The following is a 25726-nucleotide window of genomic DNA, read 5'->3' on the forward strand; positions in this document are numbered from 1 at the left end:
TCTCCGTTCCTGTCTGTTTGTCCCTATTTATCCCTCTCTCTGTCCTCTCTCTCTGTCTCTGTAAAAAAAAAAAAAAAAAAAGATTTTAATGTTGTATAAAAGGAGAGAGAAAAACATTGATTTGTTGTTTTACGCATTTATGCATTCATTGGCTAATTCTTGTATGTGCCCTGACTGAAGATTGAAACTTAGCATACTGGGATGACACTGTAACCAACTGAACTACCTGGCTAGGACTTGTTGACATTCTAAATGCTTCTAAATAGATATACTTTTCTACTAGGAAAAAAATCATAACCTAAGTCTATATCTTATCTTAGATAATGTTATCTGCTACACAAAACACAATTATTATTATTATTATTATTTTTTTGGTAACAGAGAGAGAGACAGATAGGGACAGACAGACAGAAAGGGAGAGAGATGAGAAGCATCAATCCTTTGTTGCAGCTCCTTAGTTGTTCATTGATTGCTTTCTCGTATGTGCCTTGACTGGGGGGCTACAGTAGAGTGAGTGACTCCTTGCTCAAGCCAGTGACCCTGGGCTCAAGCCAGCAAATGTGGGCTTTAAGCCAGCAACCTTTGGGCTCAAGCCAGTGATCCTGCGCACAAGCTGATAAGCCTGTGCTCAAGCCAGATGAGCCCTTGCTCAAGCCAGTGACCTTGGGGATTCGAACCTGGGTCTTCTGCATCCCAGCCCAATGCTCTATCCACTGCACCACTGCCTGGCAGGCTGTTGTTTTTTTAAGTAGAAGCATGCATTTTACAGTGAAGTCATTTGTGATTTGTTCTTTGGAGGTCTTTAATTAAATTCTTCTGCAATTGGAGGGTGACAAAGTTTAGGTTTGTTGGGATTATTTTTCAGCAGCCAATCAGCTAACCAAATCTATGGAAAAAAAACAACAACCATAACTTAATAAACATTTAAATATTTTCTTCAATATACAATATCAATTTAAAACTTAAACAGTTTTTAAAATTTATTTATTTAAAAGATTTTATTTACTGATTTTGAGAGAGAGAGAGAGAAAGTGGTGTAGGAGCAGGAAGAATCAACTCATAGTTGCTCCTTGTGTGGGGCCTGGAACCAGCAACCTCAGTGTTCCAGGTCGATACTTCATTTACTGCGCCACCACAGGTCAGGCATTATTTATTTTAAATATATATATATATATATATTTTATTTATTTTATAGAGAGAGAAAGGAAGAGAAGGAGCAGGAAGCATCAACACATAGTAGTTGCTTCTCGTATGTGCCTTGACCGGGGCAAGCCCAGGAGTTTCCAACCAGCAACCTCAGCATTCCAGGTTAATGCTCTATCCAACTGTACCACCACAGGCCAAGCCAAAACTTAAACAGTTTTAAAAATCACTTTAAGAATAATGAAAAAAAATGACCATTACAACTGAAACACCAAGTTTTATAGTATGCAAGATTGTCAAGTATAAATCTAAATACGAAAGGAAGAAGTAGCCTGACCCATGGTGGTGCAGTGGATAAAGCAGATGGATTGCTGAGGCTGCTGGTTCAAAACCCGGGGCTTGCCTGGTCAAGGCACATATGGGAGTTGATGCTTCCTGCTCCTCTGGCCCCCCATAAAATTAATTACGTCTTAAAAAATATTTTAAAAAAAGAAAAGGAAGAAGTAAAACTATCTCTATTCACAGATGATATGATCCTATATATAGAAAATCCCAGAGAATCCCTAAGAAAGCTACTAGAGCTAATAAATGAATTTGGCAAAGTTATAGGTTACAAGATCAACATACAAAAAATCAGTTGTTTCTATACATTGGCAATGAACAAACCAAAAGGAAATTAAGAAATCAGTTTCACTTATAATAGCACTAAAAAACAAGTATCTAGGAATAAACTTAACCAACTTGTATAAATGAAAACTATAAAACACTGCTGAAAGAAATTTAAAGACCTAAATAAATAAAGACATTTTGCCATTAGTGGATAGAAAGACTTATGGTAATACTGTTAATATGTTAAGATATCAATACTATACTGCTCACAAAAATTAGGGGATATTTCAAAATAAATATGAAGCTATAAAATATCCCCTAATTTTTAAAATAATTTTTTCAAAGTCTTTGTATAACATTTTCTTTTTTAAAATTTTTACTTATTCATTTTAGAGAGGAGAGAGAGAGAAAGGGGGAAGAGCAGGAAGCATCAACTCCCATATGTGCCTTGACCAGGCAAGCCCAGGGTTTCGAACTGGTGACCTCAGCATTTCCAGGTCGACACTTTATCCACTGCGCCACCACAGGTCAGGCATATCCCCTAATTTTTTTTTTTTTTTGAGGACAACGTTTCTCTTTATTTTAGAAATGATAGTGACTGGACATATGAAAATACCACATAACATAAAAATCATTCCCTAAGCCCCGCTCCTTGGTACTCAGTGCCGCATCCCCCACTGAAGTAAGGTGTTGCCACTCCCACGGCACCATAAAGGGAGGAAAAAACTCCAATCCTATTAAAAACCTTCTGTCCCATGCTGTAAGTGCCAAGGCCCTGTCCCTCAGTCAGCATATCCCCTAATTTTTGTGAGCAGTGTTACCTGAATTAATATGCAGATTCAACATAATCCCTATCAAATTTCCAAAAGTCATTTTTGCAGAAATGGAAAAGTCAATCTTCGAATTTATATAAAATTCCAAGGGGCTTTGAATAGCCAAAACAATCATGAAAAAAGAACAAAGTTGGAGAATTATCTGACTTTGTTCTTCCCAATTTCAAAATCTTCCAAACTACAGCAATCCATGCCCTAGCTGGATGGCTTGGTTGGTTAGAGCATCATCCCAATTATGTGAAGGTTGCTGGTTCAATCCCCAGTCAGGGCATATACAATCAACTAATGCATGCATAAATAAGTGAAACAACAAATTAATGTTTCTCTCTCCCTCTCTAAAATCAATAAACAAACAAACACACAGCAATCCAAACAGTATGGTTCTGGCATACAGATAAGACATGTAGACCAATGGAAATACAATGAGAGTCTAGAAATAAATTCTGACATATATTCAAAAATTCAAAATGGATCAACAGCCTGACCAGGTGGTGGCTTGGTGGATAGAGGGTCGGCCTGGGATGCTGAGAACCCAAGTTTGAAACCCCGAGGTTGCCGGCTTGAGCATGGGCTCATCTAGCTTGAGCATAGGATCATAGACATGACAAACATAAATGTATATTTTCTATTTAAAAATCTAAAAAAATAAAATAAAAATTTCAATATTATGAAAAACAAAAATTTATAAGTATATATGTACTTTTATCACTTGTTTATGTAAATTATACACAAAACAATGTTCAGGCCTGACCAGGCAGTGGCGCAGTGGATAGAGCGTTGGACTGGGATGCAGAGGACCCAGGTTCGAGACCCTGAGGTCGCCAGATTGAGCGCGGGCTCATCTGGTTTGAGCAAAAAGCCCACCAGCTTGAACCCAAGGTTGCTGGCTCCAGCAAGGGGTTGCTCGGTCTGCTGAAGGCCCGCGGTCAAGGCACATATGAGAGAGCAATCAATGAACAACTAAGGTGTTGCAACGCGCAATGAAAAACTAATGATTGATGCTTCTCATCTCTCTCCGTTCCTGTCTGTCTGTCCCTGTCTATCCCTCTCTCTCTGAAAAAGAAACAAACAAACAAAAAAAAACAATGTTCAGCAATTGAAGGATGCAATAATTGAAAGTATATTTAGAAACAATGTTTTTAGAGTTAAAACAGCAAGAAATAAGTAATCAAAAGTTCTACATACAGCCCTGGCCAGTTGGCTCAGTGGTAGAGTGTCGGCCTGGTGTGCAGGAGTCCTGGGTTCGATTACCGGCCAAGGCACACAGGAGAAGCACCCTTCTCCTTTCTCTCTGTCTCTCTCTTCCCCTCCTGCGGCAGGGGCTCCATTGGAGCAAAGTTGGCCCGGGCGCTGAGGATGGCTCTGTGGCCTCTGCCTCAGGTGCTAGAATGGCTCTGGTTGCAACAGAGCAACGCCCCAGATGGGCAGAACATCCCCCCTGGTGGGCATGGCGGGTGGATCCCGGTTGGGCGCATGCGGGAGGCTGTCTGACTGCCTCCCCATTTCCAGCTTCAGGAAAATACCAAAAAAAAAAAAAAAAAAAAAAAGGTCTACATACAGAAGTATCTAAACTTTATATAAAAAATTTTAAAAACGACTCTCAGTACTTAAACTGTTCTGAAAAATAAAATGCTTTAGATATGAAAATTATAGTCAATATTCTTTAGTGTGAATAAAAAGATTTCTTACACAAGGATCTGCTGGTTTTTGCTTACAAAGCTCTGTGAGTCCTTTAAGCAGAGTTGGTGTTATATATAAATTTAAATAATCCTTGGCAGCTTGTCCAATTGGAATGGGCTCAACAATCACTGCAAATACAAATTTATCCCCATTAAAGCAAACATAAATAATGAAATATTATAAAGTCATTAAAAAGGACACCTTCAAAGAATTTTTAATGGCATGCAAAATACTTACAGAGTTTTTTAAGGGAATAGTACTAGACACATAGCATAATAGTTGGTTCAAAAACACACGAGCAGCCCGGCCTGTGGTGGTGCAGTGGATAAGCATGTTGACCTGGAACACTGAGGTTACTGGTTCAAAATCCTGGGCTTGTCCCGTCAAGGTACATATGACAAGCAATCAATGAACAACTAAAGTGAAGCAACTGTAAGCTGATAATTCTCGAGGTCCCTCAACCCCCTCTGTAAAATCAATAAAATAAAATCTTAAAAATAAAAAAGATTCACATGTATCTTTATGTATGTAGATGGATGTTTACATTTCTCTTAAGTGGGTAGATTTTGCTAGGAGTGGAATTACTAATGGAGTTATTTGGTAAGCTTAATATTTTGAGAAACTGCCAAACTGTTTTTCAAAAGTGGCTATGATATTTTACAATAATGTATGAGGATCCCAGTATCACTATCTCTTCACCATTGATCATAGCCATTCTAGTAGGTATGCCATGGTATCTCATTGCGGTTTTATTTTGTATTTCTCCAATGATTATACTGAACACTTTTTCATGTGCATATTAGCCATTCATATCTTGTCTTTTATGAAACGCTTATTCAAATATTTTGCCCTTTATTTTAAAATTGAATGATTTTACGGGGGGGGGGGGAGAGGGAGGAAGAGAAAGAGAAGATGGAGAGAGAAACAGTGATTGTTGTTCCACTTATTGATTCATTTGTTGGTTGATTTTTCTGTGTGTGTGAGAGACAGAGAGAGAGAGAGACAGACAGACAGACAGACAGAGAGATGAGAAACATCAACTTGTAGTTGCAGCATTTTTTAGTTGTTCATTGATTGCTTTTCATACATGCCTTGACCAGGGGGTTCCAGCCGAGCCAATGACTCCTTGCTCAAGCCAGTGACCTTTGGTTCAAGTCAACGACCTTAGGCGCAAGCCAGCAACCATGGGATCATGTCAGTGACCCTGCACTCAAGCCAAATGAGCTCATGCTCAAGCCAGATGAGCCCGTGCTCAAGCCAGATGGGCCCACGCTCAAGCCGGATTGGCCCGTGCTCATTGGTTGATTCTTGTATGTGCCCTGACTGGGGATCAAACCCACAACCTTGGTGCACTGGGACAATGCTCTAACCCACTGAGCTACTGGCCAGGGCCTTTCCCAAAAAAAAATAATTTTTTTTTAATTTTTTTTATTTATTCATTTTTAGAGAGAGAGGAGAGAAAGAAGGGGGAAGGAGTAGGAAGCATCAACTCCCATATGTGCCTTGACCAGGCAAGCCCGGGGTTTTGAACCGGTGACCTCAACGTTCCAGGTCGACACTTTATCCACTGCACCACCACAGGTCAGGCCAAAATTTTTTTTTTTTTTGACAGAAACAGGGAGAGAAACAGAGAGAGGGACAGACATGCAGGAAGGGAGAGAGATGCGAAGTATCAATTCTTCGTTGCATCTCCTTAGTTATTCATTGATTGTTTTCTCATATGTGCCTTGCCTGGGGGCTACAGCAGAGTGAGTGACTTCTTGCTCAAGCCAAGGAACTTGGGCTCAAGCCAGCGACCTTGGGCTTCAGGTCAGCCACCTTTGGGCTCAAGCCAGCGACCATGGGGGTCATATCTATGATCCCACACTCAAGCCAGTGACCCTGCACTCAAGTTGGTGAGCCCACACTCAGGTCAGATGAGCCCACGCTCAAGCCAGTGACCTCAGGGTTTCGAACCTGGGTCCTCTGTGTCCCAGTCTGATGCTCTATCCATTGTGCCACTGCCTGGTCAGGCCCTTTTCCATTTTTTTTTCTTCCCAGGGACAGAGAGAGAGTCAGAGATAGACAGAGAGAGTCAGAGGGATAGACAGGCAGGAATGGAGAGAGATGAGAAGTATCAATTATCAGTTTTTTGTTGCGACATCTTAGTTGTTCACTGATTGCTTTCTCATATGTGCCTTGACAGTGGGCCTTCAGCAGACCAAGCAACCCCTTGCTCAAGCCAGCGACCTTGAGTCCAAGCTGGTGAGCCCTTTGCTCAAGCCAGATGAACCCGCACTCAAGCTGGCGACCTCGGGGTCTTGAACCTGGGTCCTTCCGCATCCCAGTCGACGATCTAACCGCCTGGTCAGGCCCTTTTCCAATTTTTAATTGGGTTGTATATCTTCTAATTGAGTTATGAGTTATTTATACAAGGCTGGATAAAAGTAGGTTTACAGCTGTGAGTACATAAAACAGTTCATTCTTGTATTATTAGTTATCAATTTCTGTACTATTTCCTACACAAAAAAACTATAAACCTACTTTTGCCCCATGCTGTATATCCTGGATACAAGTCCTTTATCTGATACATGATTTGCAAATATTTTCCCCCAATCTGTGGCTTATCTTTTCATGTTCTTTTTTATTTTTTTATATTTTTCCATTGATTTGAGAAAGGGAAAGGGAAAGAGAGAGAGAGAGAAGCATCAACTCATTGTTCTACTTAGTTGTGCACTCATTGGTTGCTTCTCATATGTGCCCTGACTGGGACTGAACCCGTGATCTCAGTGTGCAGGGACAACACTCTATCCACTGAACCACAGTGGCTGGGCCTCTTTCTATATGTTTTTTTTAATTTTATTTTATTTATTAATTTTTAGAGAGGAGAGAGAGAGGGAGAGAGAGAAAGGGGGAGGAGCTGGAAGCATCAACTCCCATATGTGCCTTGACCAGGCAAGCCCGGGGTTTCGAACCGGCGACCTCAGCATTTCCAGGTCGATGCTTTATCCACTGCGCCACCACAGGTCAGGCTATATGTTTTCTTTTTAAAAAGATTTTATTTATTCATTTGAGAGAGGAGAGACAGAAAGAAGGTGGAGAGGATCAGGAAGTCATCAACTCCCAGATGTGACTTGATCAAGCAAGCCCTGGGTTTTGAACCAGCAACCTCAGTGTTCCAGGTCGACACTTTATCCACTGCACCACCACAGGTCAGGCATTATATGAATTTAATTCTAGATTCTCAATTCTATTCCAGTGATTTATATGTCTATCCTTTTGTAAGTACCATACTGTCTTAATCATTGTGACTTTATAATAAGTCTTTTATTTTTTAAGACTTGTTTAAAATCTATTTTAAAGAAAAAAAAATCTATTTTAAAGAGAGAGGAAGAGGGGAGAGAGAGAGAGAAACATCAATTTGTTGTTCCATTTATTTATACATTCATTGATTGATCCTTATATGTGCCCTGGCCTGGGATTGAATCCACAACCCTGGTGCCTCAGGATAATGCTCCAATGAATTGAGCTACCCAGCCAGGGCAATTCAATATAAATTTTAGAACCAGCTTGTCAATTTCTACATAAATGCATGCAAGACTTTGATAGAGACTGCATTAAATTTATTGATCAATTTAGAGAGTATTGCCATCTTGACAATATTGATTCTCCTGATCCATGAATGTGTGGTGTCTATTTTTTTTCAATGTTTATTTTATTGATATTAGAGAGAAGAATGGAGAGAGCAAGGGAGAGACAGGAACACTGATCAGCTTCTGACCAGGGAATGAACCAGCAACCTTTGTGCTTTGACAATGCTCCAACCAACCAAGTTGTTCAGCCAGGGCTGGTTGTCTATTTAGATATTCTTTAATTTCTCTTAGCAATGTTTTACGCTTTTTGGTGTACAAAAATTACTCTTTTTTTGTGACAGAGACAGAGAGAGGGACAGATAGGGACAGACAGACAGGAAAGGAGAGAGATGAGAAGCATCAATTCTTCCTTACAGCACCTTAATTGTTAATTGATCGCTTTCTCATATTTGTGCCTTGATGGGGTGGGGGTGTAACAGAGTGACCCCCTGCTCAAGCCAGCGACCTTGGGCTCAAGCTGGTGAGCCTTGCTCAAACCAGATGAGTCCGCACTCAAGCTGGCGACCTCAGGGTCTCAAACCTGGGTCCTCCGCATCCCAGTCCATCACGCTATCCACTACGCCACCTCCCGGCAGGCAGTCTTTTATTGTTTTTATTTTTTTAGTTTTTACTTTTGTATTTTTCTGAAGCTGACAACGAGGAGAGAGTCAGACAGACTCCCGCATGCGCCTGACCGGGATCCACCCGGCACGCCCACCAGGGGGCGACGCTCTGCCCACCAAGGGGCGATGCTCTGCCCCTCTGGGGCGTCGCTCTGTCGCGACCAGAGCCACTCTAGCACCTGGGGCAGAGGCCAAGGAGCCATCCCCAGCGCCCGGGCCATCCTTGCTCCAATGGAGCCTCACTGCAGGAGGGGAAGAGAGAGACAGAGAGGAAGGAGAGGGGGAGGGGTGGAGAAGCAGACCGGTGCTTCTCCTGTGTGCCCTGGCCGGGAATCGAACCCGGGACTCCCACACGCCAGGCCGACGCTCTACCACTGAGCCAACCGGCCAGGGCCTTTTATTGTTTTTAATGCCATTATAATTGAAATTATTTCCTTAGCTTCCTTTTTTAATTGTTTCTACTTCATCTATTTTTTATTTATTTATTCATTTTTTAGAGAGGAGAGAGAAAGGGAGAGAGAGAGACAGAGAGGGAGAGAGAGAGGAGAGAGAGAGGAGAGAGAGACAGAGAGAGAAGGTGGGGAGGAACTGGAAGCATCAACTCCCATATGTGCCTTGACCAGGCAAGCCCAGGGTTTCGAACCGGCGACCTCAGCATTTCCAGGTCGACGCTTTATCCACTGCGCCACCACAGGTCAGGTTCATCTATTTTTGCTGACCACTTATTATTTGTCTCTGGCATCTAGTGCTGGATGAATTCATGAGAAAATAAAAAGTGTTTTCATGTTTCTTACATAATGAACTTTCATTGAACTTTTTAATGCTTTTAAATAACATTCATAATTTTTACATTGCATTGTATATTTTCATAGACTTTTAAAATAAGATCCTCTTGAGAGCAGGGACATCTTATTTGACTTAATATTTATTAAGTTGGTAACTCAACAAATTTATTGAATAGATGGAATATAGCGAAGTTTTAGCAGCCATCCCTATTGAAAGGGAAGAGCACTATCTTTCTTCAGGGTTAAGAACATGTCTCTGAATCTTTTTTTTTTTTTTTTTGTATTTTTTCTGAAGCTGGAAATGGGGAGAGACAGTCAGACAGACTCCCGCATGCGCCCGACCAGGATCCACCCAGCACGCCCACCAGGGGCGAAGCTCTGCCCACCAGGGGGTGATGCTCTGCCCCTCCGGGGCGTCGCTCTGTTGCGACCAGAGCCACTCTAGCGCCTGGGGCAGAGGCCAAGGAGCCATCCTCAGCGCCCGGGCCATCTTTGCTCCAATGGAGCCTTGGCTGCAGGAGGGAAAGAGAGAGACAGAGAGGAAGGAGAGGGGGAGGGGTGGAGAAGCAGATGGGCACTTCTCCTGTGTGCCCTGGCCGGGAATCGAACCCAGGACCTCTGCACGCCAGGCTGACGCTCTACCACTGAGCCAACCGGCTAGGGCAAGAACATGTCTCTGAATATCTTTATAACTTGCTTTAGTCACTCATCACTTAGGTTTTGCAAATAATTCTTGATAAACAAGGTAGAGCTCATACCACAAACTGTGAGAACTTATTTCAAATAACTTCATATCCCCACAGCAAAAGATCTGCAGTGTGACAGGTAAATGATCACTTATATTTATCCGACAACTGCTGCTTCTCAAATGTCTAACTATATCTTTTAAATTCATGTCCAGAGGATTAAAGAATGGGTAAAATAAAAGGCAATCTAAAATTACAGTTTAGGGCCTGACCTGTGGTGGTGCAGTGGGATCAAGCATCGACCTGGAACACTGCGGTCACCAGTTCGAAACCCTGGGCTTGCCTGGTCAAGGCACATATGGGAGTTGATGCTTCCTGCTCCTCCCCCTTCGCTCTCTCTCTCTCCTTCTTCCCCCCCCCCCCTCTACTCTCTGAAAAAAAATTGAATTAAAAAATTGAATAAGGGCCCTGGCCGGTTGGCTCAGTGGTAGAGTATTGGCCTGGCGTGCAGAAGTCCTGGGTTCGATTCCCGGCCAGGGCACACAGGAGAAGTGCCCATCTGCTTCTCCACCCATCCCCCTCTCCTTCCTCTCTGTCTCTCTCTTCCCCTCCCGCAGCCAAGGCTCCATTGGAGCAAAGATGGCCCGGGTGCTGGGGATGGCTCCGTGGCCTCTGCCTCAGGTGCTAGAATGGCTCTGATCACGACAAAGCAACACCCCAGATGGGCAGAGCATTGCCCTCTGGTGGGCAGAGCATCGCCCCCTGGTGGGCGTGCTGGGTGGATCCCGGTCGGGCGCATGCAGGAGTCTGTCTGACTGTCTTCCCGTTTCCAGCTTCGGAAAAGTACAAAAAAAAAAAAAAAATTGAATAAAGTCTTAAAAAAATAAATAAAATAAAATTACAGTTTAGGGATATAACCCTATGAGTAAGAAAAGTTTCCAAATATAACTTCTACTTAAGATAAAGTGAGCCCTGGCCGATAGCTTGGTTGGTTAGGGCATCGTCCCGAAGTGCAGAGGTTGTTGGATTGATACCAGATCAGGGAACATACAGGAGCAGATTGATGTTCGTCTCCCTCTCTCGCTAAAATCAAATAGTAAAAAATTAAAGCCTTACTGGTGGTGGCGCAGTGGATAGAGCATTGATCTGGGATGCTGAGGTCTCAGGTTAAAAATCTCAAGGTCACTGGCTTGAGCGCAGGCTCAGCAGCTTGAGCATGGGATTATGATCCCTTTGCCTCTGACTTGAGCCCAAAGGCTGCTGGCTTGAAGCCCAAGGTCACTGGCTTGAGCAAAGGGTCATTGGCTCAGCTGGAGCCTCCCCCCCCCCAAGTCAGGGCACATATGAGAAGCAATCAATGAACAACTAAAATGACGCAACTATGAGCTGATGCTTCTCATCCCTCTCCTTTCTTGTCTTTGTCCCTTTCCTGCCTCTCTCTCTCTCTCTCTCTCTGTCTCTCTCTCAAAATAACAAAATAAAATAAAATAAAATAAAATAAAATGAGTTTCTATCCTATTTTAGCTAAAATCTAAACAGGAAAAGCCCAATTCACTAGTAGGACTAAACCTAAAGTACTACTACATTTTAAAAAATCTGTTTAAGATATACTTCAAAATAATATGGAAGCAGGAGAAGTAGGAGCAGGGGTTATAGATGAAATAAGACTGATCACAACTGTTGAAATTCGGTGATGGGCTCATTAGGGGTTAATTATATTATTCTATTTTTATGTATGTTTGAAATTTTCCACAATAAACAATTCTGAAGAAAAAGATACCTTAATGGAATGGATATGTGACAGAAATGAGATCAGTAAGAATAAAATATGTAAATAGGCAAATCCTTTTGTATACAAATATCTATAGAACAATTTTTGTTTAAAAATAAGAACTTTTAGGCCCTGGCCAGTTAACTCGGTTAGATCATCATCCCAATATGCCAAGGTTGTGGGTTTGATCCCCAGTCAGAGAACATACAAGAATCAACCAGGGAATGCATGAATAAGTGGAACAACAAAATTGATGTTTCTCTCTCTCTCCCTGTATCTAAAATCGATAATAAAAAAAAAAGTTTAAAAATCAGGACTTTTAGGCCCTGGCCGGTTGGCTCAGCAGTAGAGCGTCGGCCTGGCGTGCGGGGTACCCAGGTTCGATTCCCGGCCAGGGCACATAGGAGAAGCGCCCATTTGCTTCTCCACCCCCCGTCCTTCCTCTCTGTCTCTCTCTTCCCCTCCCGCAGCCAAGGCTCCATTGGAGCAAAGATGGCCCGGGCGCTGGGGATGGCTCCTTGGCCTCTGCCCCAGGAGCTAGAGTGGCTCTGGTCGCGGCAGAGCGATGCCCCCTGGTGGGCAGAGTGTCGCCCCTGGTGGGCGTGCCGGGTGGATCCCGGTCGGGTGCATGCGGGAGTCTGTCTGACTGTCTCTCGCCGTTTCCAGCTTCAGAAAAATACAAAAAAAAAAAAAAAAAAAAATCAGGACTTTTAAATATCTAAGGTAGTTTTCAGCTTTCTTTGAATAAATCTTCAGTATAAAATACTGAGGAACAAGTCTAAATGAGTAAGAATAAAAATAACATGCCAAAAAAACTCCACAAAAACCTTCAAAACTACCTGATGCTTTGCATTTTTTTCTTTATAATGAAAAATCACCAAATTTTCTTTCTTCTCTAAAATTATTGAAAACAGACTAAAAAACTCATGCTGTCTTCATTGTGCCCATTGGAAAAGATTTATAATCTCTATAACTGAATAGAAATAAACAAAAAATGTCTTTAGAATTATTAATTTCACAATTGCATGTTTTTTATGCAAACAGTAAACTATTAGAGAAAATGGTAAGTCAACCATCATTTCTTAGGGAGATTCTTTTTTTCATGTGTAACAATCTACACCAGGGGTCCCCAAACTTTTTACACAGGGGGCCAGTTCACTGTCCCTCAGACTGTTGGAGGGCCGGACTATAAAAAAAACTATGAACAAATCCCTATGCACACTGCACATATCTTATTTTAAAGTAAAAAAACAAAACGGGAACAAATACAATATTTAAAATAAAGAACAAGTAAATTTAAATCAACAAACTGACCAGTATTTCAATGGGAACTATGCTCCTCTCACTGACCACCAATGAAAGAAGTGCTCCTTCTGGAAGTGCGGCGGGGGCCGGATAAATGGCCTCAGGGGGCCGCATGCGGCCCGCGGGCCGTAGTTTGGGGACCCCTGATCTACACTGATGCATTAGAGACAACTAAAAGAAATTATAACACAGAAGAAAAAAAGAAACCCTAAATATGTGTAGTCCAATAAAAGAGAAAGAAAAAAGTAAACTCTTTTCAAAAGATTTCATCAAGGATACAGTTCAGATCTGAGGAAAACGTTGAGTTTTTCATTCTCAGCTTTAAGCCATATATATTTATTGAATTAGCGAGAGCAAAAGGGGGACAGAGAGTGACAGAGACAGGGAACATCAATCTGTTCCTGTATGTGCCCTGACCAGGAATCGAACTGGCAATCTCTGTGCTCCAGGAGGATGCTCTAACCAACTGAGCTATGTGGCCAGGGTGGCTTCAAGTTTTAGTAACTAGCCTGACCAGGTGGTGGCGCAGTGGATAAAGCGTCGGACTGGGATGTGGAGGGCTCAGGTTCAAAACCCCAAGGTTGGCCCTGGCCAGTTGGCTCAGCGGTGGAGCGTCGGCCTGGCGTGCGGGGGACCCGGGTTCGATTCCCGGCCAGGGCACATAGGAGAAGCGCCCATTTGCTTCTCCACCCCCAACCCCTCCTTCCTCTCTGTCTCTCTCTTCCCCTCCCGCAGCCAAGGCTCCATTGGAGCAAAGATGGCCCGGGCACTGGGGATGGCTCCTTGGCCTCTGCCCCAGGCGCTAGAGTGGCTCTGGTCGCGGCAGAGCGACGCCCCGGAGGGGCAGAGCATCGCCCCCTGGTGGGCAGAGCATCGCCCCTGGTGGGCGTGCCGGGTGGATCCCGGTCGGGCGCATGCGGGAGTCTGTCTGACTGTCTCTCCCCGTTTCCAGCTTCAGGGGAAAAAAAAAAAAAGAAAAAACCCCAAGGTTGCCAGCTTGAGTGCGGGCTCATCTGGTTTGAGCAAGGCTCACCAGCTTGGACCCAAGGTCGCTGGCTCGAGCAAGGGGTCACTCGGTCTGCTGTAGCCCCCAGGTCAAGGCACGTATGAGAAATCAATCAATGAGCAACTAAGGAGCCACAATGAAGAATTGATGTTTCTCATCTCTCTCCCTTCCTGTCTGTCTGTCCCTCTCTCTGACTCTCTCTGTCCTGCCAAAAAAAAAAAAAGTTTTAGTAACTACAACTTGAAAATATGACAAAATATATTGAAGACACACATCTTCCCTCCCAGTTATTCTCTCCAAAATGAATGAAAATGCAAACAATAAAAAGATGCAATTGACCTGCCTGACCTGTGGTGGCGCAGTGAATAAAGCATCACCAGTTCAAAAACCTGGGTTTACCTGGTCAAGGAACATATGGGAATTGATGCTTTCTGCTCCTTTCCTCCCCCTTCTCTCTCTCTCTCTTCTCCCTCTCTCTCTCCTCTCTCTAAAATGAATAAATAAAGTCTTACAAACAAACAAAAAAAGGATGCAATTGACTAATTATACATCTGTAACTCACCTTCAGGAAACATGAATCGAATTTCTCTTTCTGCGGCAGCAAAATCATAACTCCCATGAAGTGCATTCCTTAGTTCATCTGTGCCGTAAATTGCCCTTAGACTAAAATCAAGTTAAAGATGGTGACCATTCAATCTGACATCCTTTTTCTTACTTTCCACATATGCATTCTATTTACGTATTTTACAAAAGCTTTGCCACTTCTCACAAATGGAGGTTTTAAGCTTGAATTTAAGCTTAAATCTCCCTAGATGACGGTCAAATATATTCAAATCTGCAGGAGGGATACACTGGGAAAATAGGAGTTCTTTGGATGAAAAAGAGGTGTCATTTTGTGAGAAGTGAAAAAGCAATATATTCAAAAGTGCAAGAACTCAATGTCTTCTGGTTTCCACACATTAACAATAATGCTGCAAATCTGGATTTCTGGTCCTGTATTATCAATATTCTTTTAAAATACTACACCAGTTTTCCCATAAAAAATCCTACTTCAGTGGCAGTTTAATTCTAGGACAAGAGAATAAAGTTAATCAACCATAAAGCAGACATTCCCTGAAACCTTTTGTGGTATTTGGTATTAAGATAGACATTTACAGTTAAAACATAAAATGGGCCTTCCTGCCACAAAAACAAAACAAAACAAAAAAACAGTTAAATTTAGGGAAACTTTCAAATGACATGACATTCATACTAGAATGAAATCCAATTTTTTTTTTCATTTTCTTAGTTGGATTACATTTTTCCCCTAGAAAAATTACCTGTCTGCGTGTGTCTCCTTAGCTTTTAAGCTATTACTTGGTCCCAAAAGTTCCTTCCAGTAAGAGATGGCTTTATGTCTACCTAATATCATGGCAACAAGTGGTCCCGAACTCATGTAAGCTGTTAAATTGGGGAAAAACATTTTCCCATACTGTGCCACATAAAAGTTGCTACATTGCTCAGGGCTGAGATGTAGTTTTCTTCTCTATAAGAGAAATAAAGTCAACAAAAGCATTTAAAATGACAGTTCAATAATACCTCATTAAGTCATTAACAACTTGAAATTAGGACCAATCTGATTACAAATTTGAGATTTACTTTTGTATTATAGAGAAAAGATAAAGTAAGATAATAAAATGTATGCTGTAAATAAAATTATAAGAATTATTTATTCTACTTAAGAAAAACTATTTGCCTGACCAGGTGGTGGCACAGCGGATAGAACGTCAGCCTGGGATGCTGAGGACCCAGGTTTGAAACCCTGAGGTAGCCACCTTGAGTACAGACTCATCCAGCTTGAGCATGCGGTTGCTGGCTTGTGTGTGGGATCATAGACATGACCCCATGGTCACCAGCTTGAACCTAAAGGTCACTGGCTTGACGTCCAAGCTCACTGGCTTGAGCCCAAGCTCACTGGCTTGATCAAGGGGTTGCTGGCTCAGAGGGGCCCCTGGTCCAGGCACATGAGAAAGCTATCAATGAATAACTAAGGTGTCACAATGAAGAACTGATGCTTCTCATGTCTCTCTCTTCCTTTCTCTCTGTCCTTACCTTTCCCTCTCTCTTTCTTGCTTAAAAAACTCCCCCCAAAAACAAAAACCACTATTTTTGTTTAACAGCCTCCTGCAACATATAGTTTGTTTATTTATTGTGACAGAGACAGAGAGAGGGACAGATAGGGACAGAGAGACAGGAAGGGAGAGATGAGAAGCATCAATTCTTCATTGCAGCATCTTAGTTGTTCACTGATTGCTTTCTCATATGTATCTTGGCCGGAGAGCTGCAGCAGAGCGAGTGATCCCTTGCTCAAGCCAGCAACCATGGGGTCATGTCTATGATCCCATGCTCAAGCCAGCAACCCCATGCTCAACCTGGTAAGCCAGCAACCTCGGGGTTTCGAACCTGGGTCCTCTGTATCCCGGTCTGACATTCTATCCACTGTGCCACTGCCTGGTCAGGCAACATATGATTTATTAATGATAAATTCATCATATTTCCTTCCTCAAGTAAAAACACTCCAATCATAGGCCCTGGCAGGGTAGCTCAGAGCATTGTTCCAACATGCTACAAGTTTGATCCCAAGTCAGGGTGCATACAAGAATCAACCAATGAGCCCTGGCTAGATGGCCCAGTTGGTTAGAGCATTGCCCTGAAACATAGAGGTTGCTGAATTGATCCCTGGTCAGGGGACATACAGGAACAGATTGATGTTCCTGTCTCTGTCTCTCCCTTCCTCTCTCTATAAAACAAATAAAATAAACATTTAAAGAAAAAATAACTAGGCCCTGGCCAGTTTGCTCAATGGTAGAGCATCAGCCTGGCATGTGGATGTCCTGGGTTCAATTCCTGGTCAGGGCACACAGAAGAAGCACCCATCTGCATCTCCATCCCTCTCCCTCTTGCTTCTCCCTGTCTCTCTCTGTCTCTCAAGTCTCTCTCTCTCTCACTCTTCCTCTCCTGCAGCCATGGCTCAATTGGAGCAAGTTGGCCCCAGGTGCTGAGGATGGCTCCATGGCCTCTGCCTCAGGTGCTAAGAAGAGCTAGGTTGTTGAGCAATGGAGCAATTCCCCAGATGGGCAGAGCATCACCCCCTAATGGGCTTGCCAGGTGGATCCTGGTTAGGGCGTTTGCAGGAGTTGGTCTCTGCCTCCCCTCCTCTCACTGAATAAATTAAAAAAAAAAATCAATCAATGATGGTATGAATAAGTGGAACAACAAATCAATGTCTCTCTGTTTCTCCCCCTTCCTCTCTCTCTAAAAATCAATTTTTAAAAAATCACTCCAATCACTAGTATGTTGTTGATGTATACTTTGTATACCTTAAAGCAGTGGTTCTCAAACTTTTTGAAGTCGGGATGCATTTAAAATCCTACAAATAATTGTAGGTGCACTATATACAAATTTTTGAGAAATATGTTTAATAATTAAGTCAAATATTAAAGAAAAAATATATAAAGTCCAAGCATGCTTTTATAGTAATTAAACAAAATAAATATGACAAAATTAAATTTATTCTGACATTAAAAAACATTTTTATGTTACATTTTTTGAGTTATGCTTTTTAGAATTCATTAAAAAAGGGAGTTAAAATTTTTTTAAAAATGGTGTTGTATGAAAGGAGAGAAGGTTAGCACTCCCCTTGACAAGGATGGAAGAGGCTCTCGGTCCTAACAACACACATACGGTTAAGGCATTGCCACCTACTTCGTGGCATCTAACCACTGTTTTTGCTAATAAAAGCACAGATTTAATTTAAAAATTTTTTTAAATGACAAAAAAGTTATTTTTTTATATAGAGAGATACATTCTTAGTAATATTTAGTAAATTCGGCAGGTCCCCGTGCAAATGTGTTATTTTTTCATTCTTGTGTTTATGAGAAACTTGAGCCTAATGTGTCCTAGCGATTTCTTCAATGTTTAGGCATATATTTATTTGAAAGGCAAACTCTCATTTCCTCATCAATACATTGAAGAATTCCTCTCTTTTTACTCTTAATTGTGTTGAGTGCAGAAAACCCCCACCATACATATCATCTTATTAACTTTACACCAAACAAAGGCTAGAAGAAACTTGCCACCAGTCTTTCCGGAGAACATGGGAGTAATGTAAACAATCCAGCACCACAGCTTAACAGCCTTTTGCAACCTAATCAGGTAAGTGAGGTGGGGGGTTGGGCAGACTGTCAGCTTATGGCCAATTCCCCACACCTCTGTCCCCCCAAAATCTAAACTCCAAAAACCCTGTTGGTTTTTTGGTCCCCAACAGGCACATATTTCTCTGGAATACCATAGAGTGCATCTGGAAATCTTCTGGGGCACACCAGTGCGCCCTGGTGCACACTTTGAGAACCACTGCCTTAAAGTAATAAAACTGGACTTTAGAATATTCCAATTAATTTTCCTATCTATTTGTGGTATTTTCCTATTTATTGTAAAAATTTGCTACATTTATTGGGAGCTGGCCTCTCTGTGGTACTCTGAAATAACCTGTAGTATAATGAGGCAGTAAACAAGTTTTTCACTTGAACACAAAAGCTGTGTAATCCTCTTTTCTTTTTTTAAATTGTATTCTTTCTCTTTTTCAAGTTGTGTATTCTTTTTTATATATAATTTTATTTATTCATTTTAGAGAGGAGAGAGAAAAAGAGAGAAAGAAGGGGGAGGAGCAGGAAGCATCAAACCCATATGTACCTTGACCAGGGAAGCCATGGTTTCAAACCAGGGCCTCAGCATTCCAGGTCAATGCTTTATCCACTGCGCTACCACAGGTCAGGCAGAAGCCGTGAACTCTTTATTCTGGTTCTGTCATAAATTTGCGATTCAGGCCCTGGCTGGTTTGCTCAGTGGATAGAGTGTCAGCCTGGTGCACAGACATCCTAGGTTTGATCACTAATCAGGGTACACATGAGAAGCAACCATCTGCTTCTCTTCCCCTCCCTCTACCCCTCTCTCCCCTTCTCTCTCTCTTCCTCTCTTGCAGGCAGTGGCTGGATTGGTTCAAGTGTTGGCCCCAGGTGCTGAGGAGACCTCAGTTGGTCTGAGTGTCAGCCTCAGGCACTGAGTATAGCTCGGTTGATTCAAGCATCAGCCCCACATTGGAATTGATGGGTGAATCCTGCTCGGGGTGCATGCAGGAGTCTGTCTCTCTACCCCCTCTCCTCTCACTTAAAGAAAAAAATATTTATTCACTGTGACCTTAAGAACATTAGTTGGCACTGTTTATTAAATTAAAATAATATCAAATGTTTAGGATAAATAAATGTTATTTTCTTTACAAACGAGAGACTATATAAATGAATCATTAAATTTTAAAAATCAGAGAAGCTGAGTCAGTCATTCTTCCTATTGGAAAGCATCGTACTTTCCCTAAAAGCAGCTATTTGAGTGCTTTAACAGAATTAGACATTATAGCCTGGCCTATGGTAGCACAGTGGATAGAACGTCAACCTAGAACACTGAGTTCACCAATTCGAAACCCTGGGCTTGCTCAGTCCAGGCACATATGACAAGCAAGCAACAATTAAAATAAAGCAACTATGAGTTGATACTTCTCACTCCCTTCTTTCTTTCTCTTCTGTAAAATTAATAAGTAAAATACAATTTTAAAAATATAAATTATTACTATTTTTCAACTTCACATAAAGGTAGAAGATCATGAGGGAAAAGGCTCAAAAATATAAGAGAGATTCAAAGAAGACTTCTGGCTGGAGTAAGGATGATGACATATGGAGATAAGTCTCAAAATGAAGGCTAAAAATCTCTACAATTAAGGCAGAAATCTAGATTTCTAAAATAGGTTAGATTTTCCTGAGAGTACAGTGTGAATTTTACAAAGTGACCTCTTGTTTTCTTCTTTTTTTTTTAGCAAGAGAGAGAGAGAAACAGGCACAGACAGACAGGAAGGGAGAGAGATGAGAAGCATCAATTCTTTGTTGTGGCACCTTAGTTGTTCATTGATTGCTTTCTCATATGTGCCTTGACTGGGGGCCCCAGCCAAGCCAGTGACTCCGCACTCAAGCCAGCAACCTAGGGGTTTTGAACCTGGGTCCTCAGTGTCCCAGGCCGACACTATCCATTATCCCACTGTCTGGTCAGGCAAGTGACCTAACTCTTAAAGAGTCTTCCAGAACTATCACATGTCCTCGAGTTTCAGAAACTTAGTAAAATTGCTTGTTTTGCAGCAGAGATCTAAACTACCCAGACCAAGAAACTTGGGAATATACTTACTTATGTAGGTCGCCACTGCATGAACAAGGTTCTACTATACAAGAATAACATTCCCACCAGTCAAGGACCAATTACTATAAAAAAAAGTTCTGACATCTGTTCTCATATTGAAATACATATAGTCAACAAATAGAAGAAACATCAGAAGTTACAATAGCACCTGATTTAGTATAATCCTTGATTCTACTATTTAAAATTAAGACACGCCAATATTTGTGATTTTTATGCATATTGGTGTTTTCATTGTTGTTGCTGGCTTAAAAATCTAAAAATCTCTTCTGTTGTAATGGAAGCCCTTATTTGCCATATGCACTTAAACAGGGGTGAGCTTCCTTCCTAGGTGTGTGCTAACTAATGTGGCATAATTATAAAAATTAAGGTTCATCTTAAATTAAAGTTCATTCTGAATCAATAATTACATCTGGTTACTTTAAAATTAGATCAGGTAAAAAAAATTTGAATTTGGATGAATATTTTCACAAAGTGAATGCAATGATATTAAATATTAATAATATCGGAAAGGAACCATTAACTTGTAAAAAAAAAGGGAAGACTGCCACCTACTGAAAGGATACATTATTTTTTAGAAGGTTTTCTTAGATAGGACAATAAAGGCTCAAATTCAATGAACTCATAACTACATACAATAAAGCCTACTTTAAAAGCCTACAGATTGGTGGCCTGACTTGTTGTGGTGGAGTGGATAGAGCATCGACCTGGAATGCTAAGGTTACTGGTTTAAAACCCTGGGCTTGCCTGGTCAAGGCACATATGGGAGTTGATGCTTCCTGTTCTTTCCCCCTTCTCTCTCTCTCCTCTCTCTAAAATGAATAAATAAAATATTTAAAAATAAAAATAATAAAAAGCCTACAGGGTGGGGCAAAAGTAGGTTTGCAATTGTTCACATGGAAAATAATAAAATAATATACCTGACTGGTGGTAGTACAGTGGATAGAGCACAGACTCGAAACACTGAGGTCCCTGGTTTGATACCCTGAATTTGCCAGCTTGAGTGCAGGGTCGCTGGCTTGAGCACAGGACCACTGACATGATCCCATGGTCACTGGCTTGAACAAGGGGTCACTGGCTTTGCTTGAGCCACTCACTCAAGGCACATATGAGAAAGCAGTCAATGAACAACTAAAGTGATGCAACTATGAGTTGATGCTTCTCATCTCTTTCCCTTCCTGTCTCTCTCTTCTCTCTCACAAGAAAAAAAAATCTTTTTTAGCTTGATCTGTGGTGGCACCGTGAATAAAATGTCAACCTGGAACACTGAGGTTGCTGGTTAGAAACCCTGGACTTGCCTGGTCAAGGCACATGCCAGAAGCAACTATGAGATAATGCTTCCAGCTCCTCTCCCCTGCTTTTCTCTCTCTCTTCCTTTCTCTAAAATCAGTAAATAAAATCTTGGAAAAAAAAGTTTAAATGGTTCAAATGGTAAATTTTATGTTATATATACTTTGCCACAATTAAAAACAACAACAGGCCTGACCTGTGGTGGCACAGTGGATAAAGTGTCAACCTGGAACACTGAGGTTGCCAGTTTGAAATCCTATGCTTGCCTGGTCAAAGCACATATGGGACTTGATGCTTCCTGCTCCTCCTCCAATCCTCTCTCTGTCTCTCTTTCTCCTCTCTAAAATGAATAAATAAAAATCTTAAAAAACAACAAAAAAAGAGCATAATACATACCAAGGCCTTCTTTGGTCTGTAAATTTTTGCTGACTAGAGAAAGTGTTAAATATTAGTATTTACATTAATTTTTAATTTATGATTAACACTAGCCACTTAATTATTAAGTTTGCCTCTAATTCTTTTTATATTTTATTTTTTAAATTTTATTTATAAATTTAAATTTGACAGGGTGACACTGATCCATAAGAGTACACAGGTTTCAGGTAAACATTTCTATAACATTTGAACTGTTGATTATGTTGTATACCCATCACCCAAAGTCAAATTATTTTCTGTCACCTTATATGTGTCCCTCTTTACACCCTTTCCCTTACCCTCCCCACTAATTCTTTTTAAAAGATAGACTGTTATAAAACTTAAATGGAATGTCTTATCTTAATTTTTTTTTTGTGACAGAGACAGAGAGAGACAGAGAGAGGGACACATAGGGACAGACAGGAAGGAAGAGAGATGAGAAGCATCAATTCTTCTTTGTGATACCTTAGTTGTTCATTGATTGCTCTCTCACATGTGCCCTGACTGGGGGGCTACAGCAGACCGAGTGACCTCCTGCTCAAGCCAGTGACCCTGGGCTCTAGCTGGTGAGCCTTGCTCAAACCAGATGACCCCACGCTCAAGCCGGCGACCTCGGGGTTTTGAACCTGGGTTCTCCATGTCACAGTCCGGTGCTCTATCCACTGCACCACCACCAGGTCAGACTTAAATAGAATATCTTTATCTTATTTGTATACTTTATTTGTTTTTCAAACCTGACTATTGGTGGTACAGTGGATATAGCATCGACATGGAATGTGAAGGTCCCTGGTTTGAAATCCTGAAGTCACCAGCTTGAGTACAGGGTCACTGGTTTGAAAGCAGGGTTGCTGGCTTGAGCATAGGATCACTGGCTGGAGCGCAGGATGATTGACATGATCTCAAGGTCGCTGTCTTGAAGCCCAAAGTCACTGGATTGAGCCCAAGGTCGCTGTCTTGAGCAAAGGGTCACTGGTTCTGCTTTGCACCTTCCCAGTCAAGGCACATATGAGAAGCAATCAATCAACAACTAAAGTGAAGCAACTACAAATTGATGCCTCTCATCTCTTTCTTCCCTCTCTCTTTCTCAAATCAATAAATTTTTTTAAAAATTAAATTTATTGGGCCTGACCTGTGGTGGCACAAGGGGATAAAGTATCAACCCGGAACACTGAGGTCGCTGGTTCGAAATCCTGGGCTTGCCTGGTCAAGGCACATATGGGAGTTGATGCTTCCTGCTCCTCCCCCTTTCTCTCTCAATCTCTCTCTCTCTCTCTTTCCCCCTCTCTCTCTCACACCTCTCTGTAAAAGAAAATTGAATTGAAAAAATTGAAAAAAGAAACTTAAGCCTGACCTGGAGTTAGCGCAGTGGATAGAGCGTCAGACTGGGGTGTGGAGGACCCAGGTTCGAGACCCCGAGGTTGCCAGCTTGAGCACGGGCTCATCTGGTTTGAGCAAGGCTCATCAGCTTGAGCCCAAGGTTGCTGGCTCAAGCAAGGGGTCACTCGGTCTGCTGTAGTCCCCTGGTCAAGACACATATGAGAAATCAATGAACAATTAAGGAATTGCAACGAAGAATTGATGTTTCTCATCTCCCTCCCTTCCTGTCTGTCCCTATCTGTCCCTCTCTCTAACTCTCTCCTCTCTGTCTCTGCCACACAAAAAAAGAAAAAAAATTTAATTAATATACTTACAGGGTTAAAAAATTCAAAGCAATATGAAAAGTTAGAAACTAAAAAATCTTATTCCCAACCCTGTCCTAAAACACCCTGTACTTATCCTCAATAGGTAACCTTTATTTTTTCTTTTTCTTTTTTTTGATAAAGAGATAGACAGACAGGAAGGGACAAAGATGAGAAGCATCAACTCATAGTTGCGGCACCTTAGGTGTTCTCATACGTACCTTGACTGGGGGGCCAAGCCAGTAACCCTTTGTTCAAGCCAGTGACCTTAGGCTTCAAGCCAGCAACCTTTGGGCTCAAGCCAGCGACCATGGGGTCATGTCTACGATCCCATGCTCAAGCTGCAGAATCCCTGCTCAAGCTAGTGAGACCGTGCTCAAGCCAGATGAGCCTGCTTTGAGCCTGGGTCCTCAGCGTTCCCAGCTGATGCTCTAGCCACTGTGCCACCACCTGGTCAGGCTATTAATTGATTTGAGAGAGACAGAGGAAGGCTGAGAGAGAGAAAAAAGCATTCATTTGTTGTTCCAATTAGTTTTGCATTTACTGGTCACTTCCTGTATGTGCTCCGACCCGGGATCAAACCTACAACCTTAGTGTTTCCAGATGATGCTCTGAACCAACTGGCCAGGGCCCATATACAACTTTATAGTTATATGTATCTAAATAGGTTAACACTTTTAGATAAACACACAAAAAAAGGATCAATGAGAGAAAAGAACACAATTATCGTGCTCAGAATTTACCTGAATGATGGTGAATCCAGATCTGAGAATAATATCTTGTATCTCCTCCTCTTTGTCAACAATATCTGGTTTGATAATGGCCAGAGTTTTTTCTATATATATCTGAGGTGGGGGCATCGATATTTCCATTCTGGCTTTTCAAGGTACAATTTAAGAGATTCTTGGCATGTATTGACTGCAATGATATGCATCCCCCTACCCCAGTTAAATGTAATTGTGATTAAGAACAGCATTATTAGACATTTTATTAATTTATAAAGTTAGAAACTGCGATATCTTTTTCTATAAGCTGTCTACATACCGGCATACCTGGGAGATAGTGCAGGTTCTGTCTGAGTATCACAATACATGGATTGGGAATCTTTCTGCTGGTGGAGGGTTTTGCCTTCAGTTTGTAAAACACGCTACACCTCTGAAGCGCAGAAAGTGAAGTGCAGTAAAACAAGGTATACCTGTAAAACCATTTCTACTCTGCAGTTGTGCCTTGGGACTTCATTAACACTTTCAAGGAGGGACAGAGGCCACGGGGCAATCTGAAGTCCTGGGATTGATGCAAATTCTCGGGGAGCAGCAGGAGACTGGGTGGGCAACTCTCCCAGACACTCCAGCGGTAGGTAGAATGGGCCCGGCCCACCAAGACGACTACGCCTAGGGCCAGATCAGGAAGGAAAGTAGGCTGCCTAGGTCCTAGACTTCTGGGCTTGTAGCCGCAGATTCTGAGTACCGACGCTGGTCTGGGGCACTCACCTCAGTTTGTAGTTTTCCGAGACTACCAAAGCCTGTTGCTAGGAGACCCGAAACCCAGCTTAGGGATGGTGGCTGCAGAGGGCCAATCCCAGTAGAGCACTTCACTAACTCGGGGCGGGAGCGGGGTTCTTTTAACCGAGAAAGGGAGCCAGTCACAGGCATTTTTATTCCTCCTATGAATCTTAGCACACTGGACGTTTTCTTAAATTTCCCTCGTAATTTATCTTATTTCATCCTTCTCATCTGAAGTACGCTTCAAGTTGTCTCCATTTTAAAAATGATGAGACAAATCATAAACATTCTCCCCTCATGCCACCCCATGCCCCTTCCATGTCAAATACCTTCCTCATTTCACCAAATTATGCTGTTCCCTCTATCCTTCTGTAATCATTAAAAAGCAATCTTCGACTTGTGAAGTAACATTTATTTATAGAACAGTAATAACAGGTTTAATCCAGTTACCTCCAAATTAAGCCTATGGAGCAAAGATATGGGCAACATTTATGACATTACCCCAAATCTCAG

At 41.9% G+C, this 25726-nt stretch overlaps 1 protein-coding gene and 1 non-coding gene across 4 annotated transcripts; one reads left to right on the forward strand and one right to left on the reverse strand.

The window, feature by feature from the left end:
- Nucleotides 1–218: 218 nt before the first annotated feature.
- On the reverse strand, nt 219–25146 carry NME5 (NME/NM23 family member 5). Of its 3 annotated transcripts, none has more exons than XM_066341915.1 (6): nt 24764–25146; nt 24455–24629; nt 15372–15577; nt 14615–14715; nt 4275–4393; nt 219–886 (listed from the first exon to the last, which is right to left on the reverse strand). In XM_066341915.1, exons 2-6 carry the CDS (start codon nt 24581–24583, stop codon nt 803–805), a joined length of 639 nt encoding a protein of 212 aa, XP_066198012.1. In that variant the 5' UTR covers nt 24584–24629; nt 24764–25146; the 3' UTR covers nt 219–802. The 3 variants fall into 3 exon arrangements, with proteins under 3 accessions (XP_066198012.1, XP_066198011.1, XP_066198013.1); XM_066341914.1 differs by having other exon boundaries at nt 24455–24649; XM_066341916.1 differs by lacking the exon at nt 4275–4393 and having other exon boundaries at nt 791–886; nt 24455–24649.
- LOC136377980 (U6atac minor spliceosomal RNA) lies at nt 17697–17822 on the forward strand. The gene has a single exon (XR_010746573.1). It is a non-coding gene; the product is annotated as a U6atac minor spliceosomal RNA (small nuclear RNA).
- Nucleotides 25147–25726: the final 580 nt, after the last annotated feature.

This window comes from Saccopteryx leptura, chromosome 6 (assembly GCF_036850995.1).
Source record: "Saccopteryx leptura isolate mSacLep1 chromosome 6, mSacLep1_pri_phased_curated, whole genome shotgun sequence".
Lineage (NCBI taxonomy): Eukaryota > Metazoa > Chordata > Mammalia > Chiroptera > Emballonuridae > Saccopteryx > Saccopteryx leptura.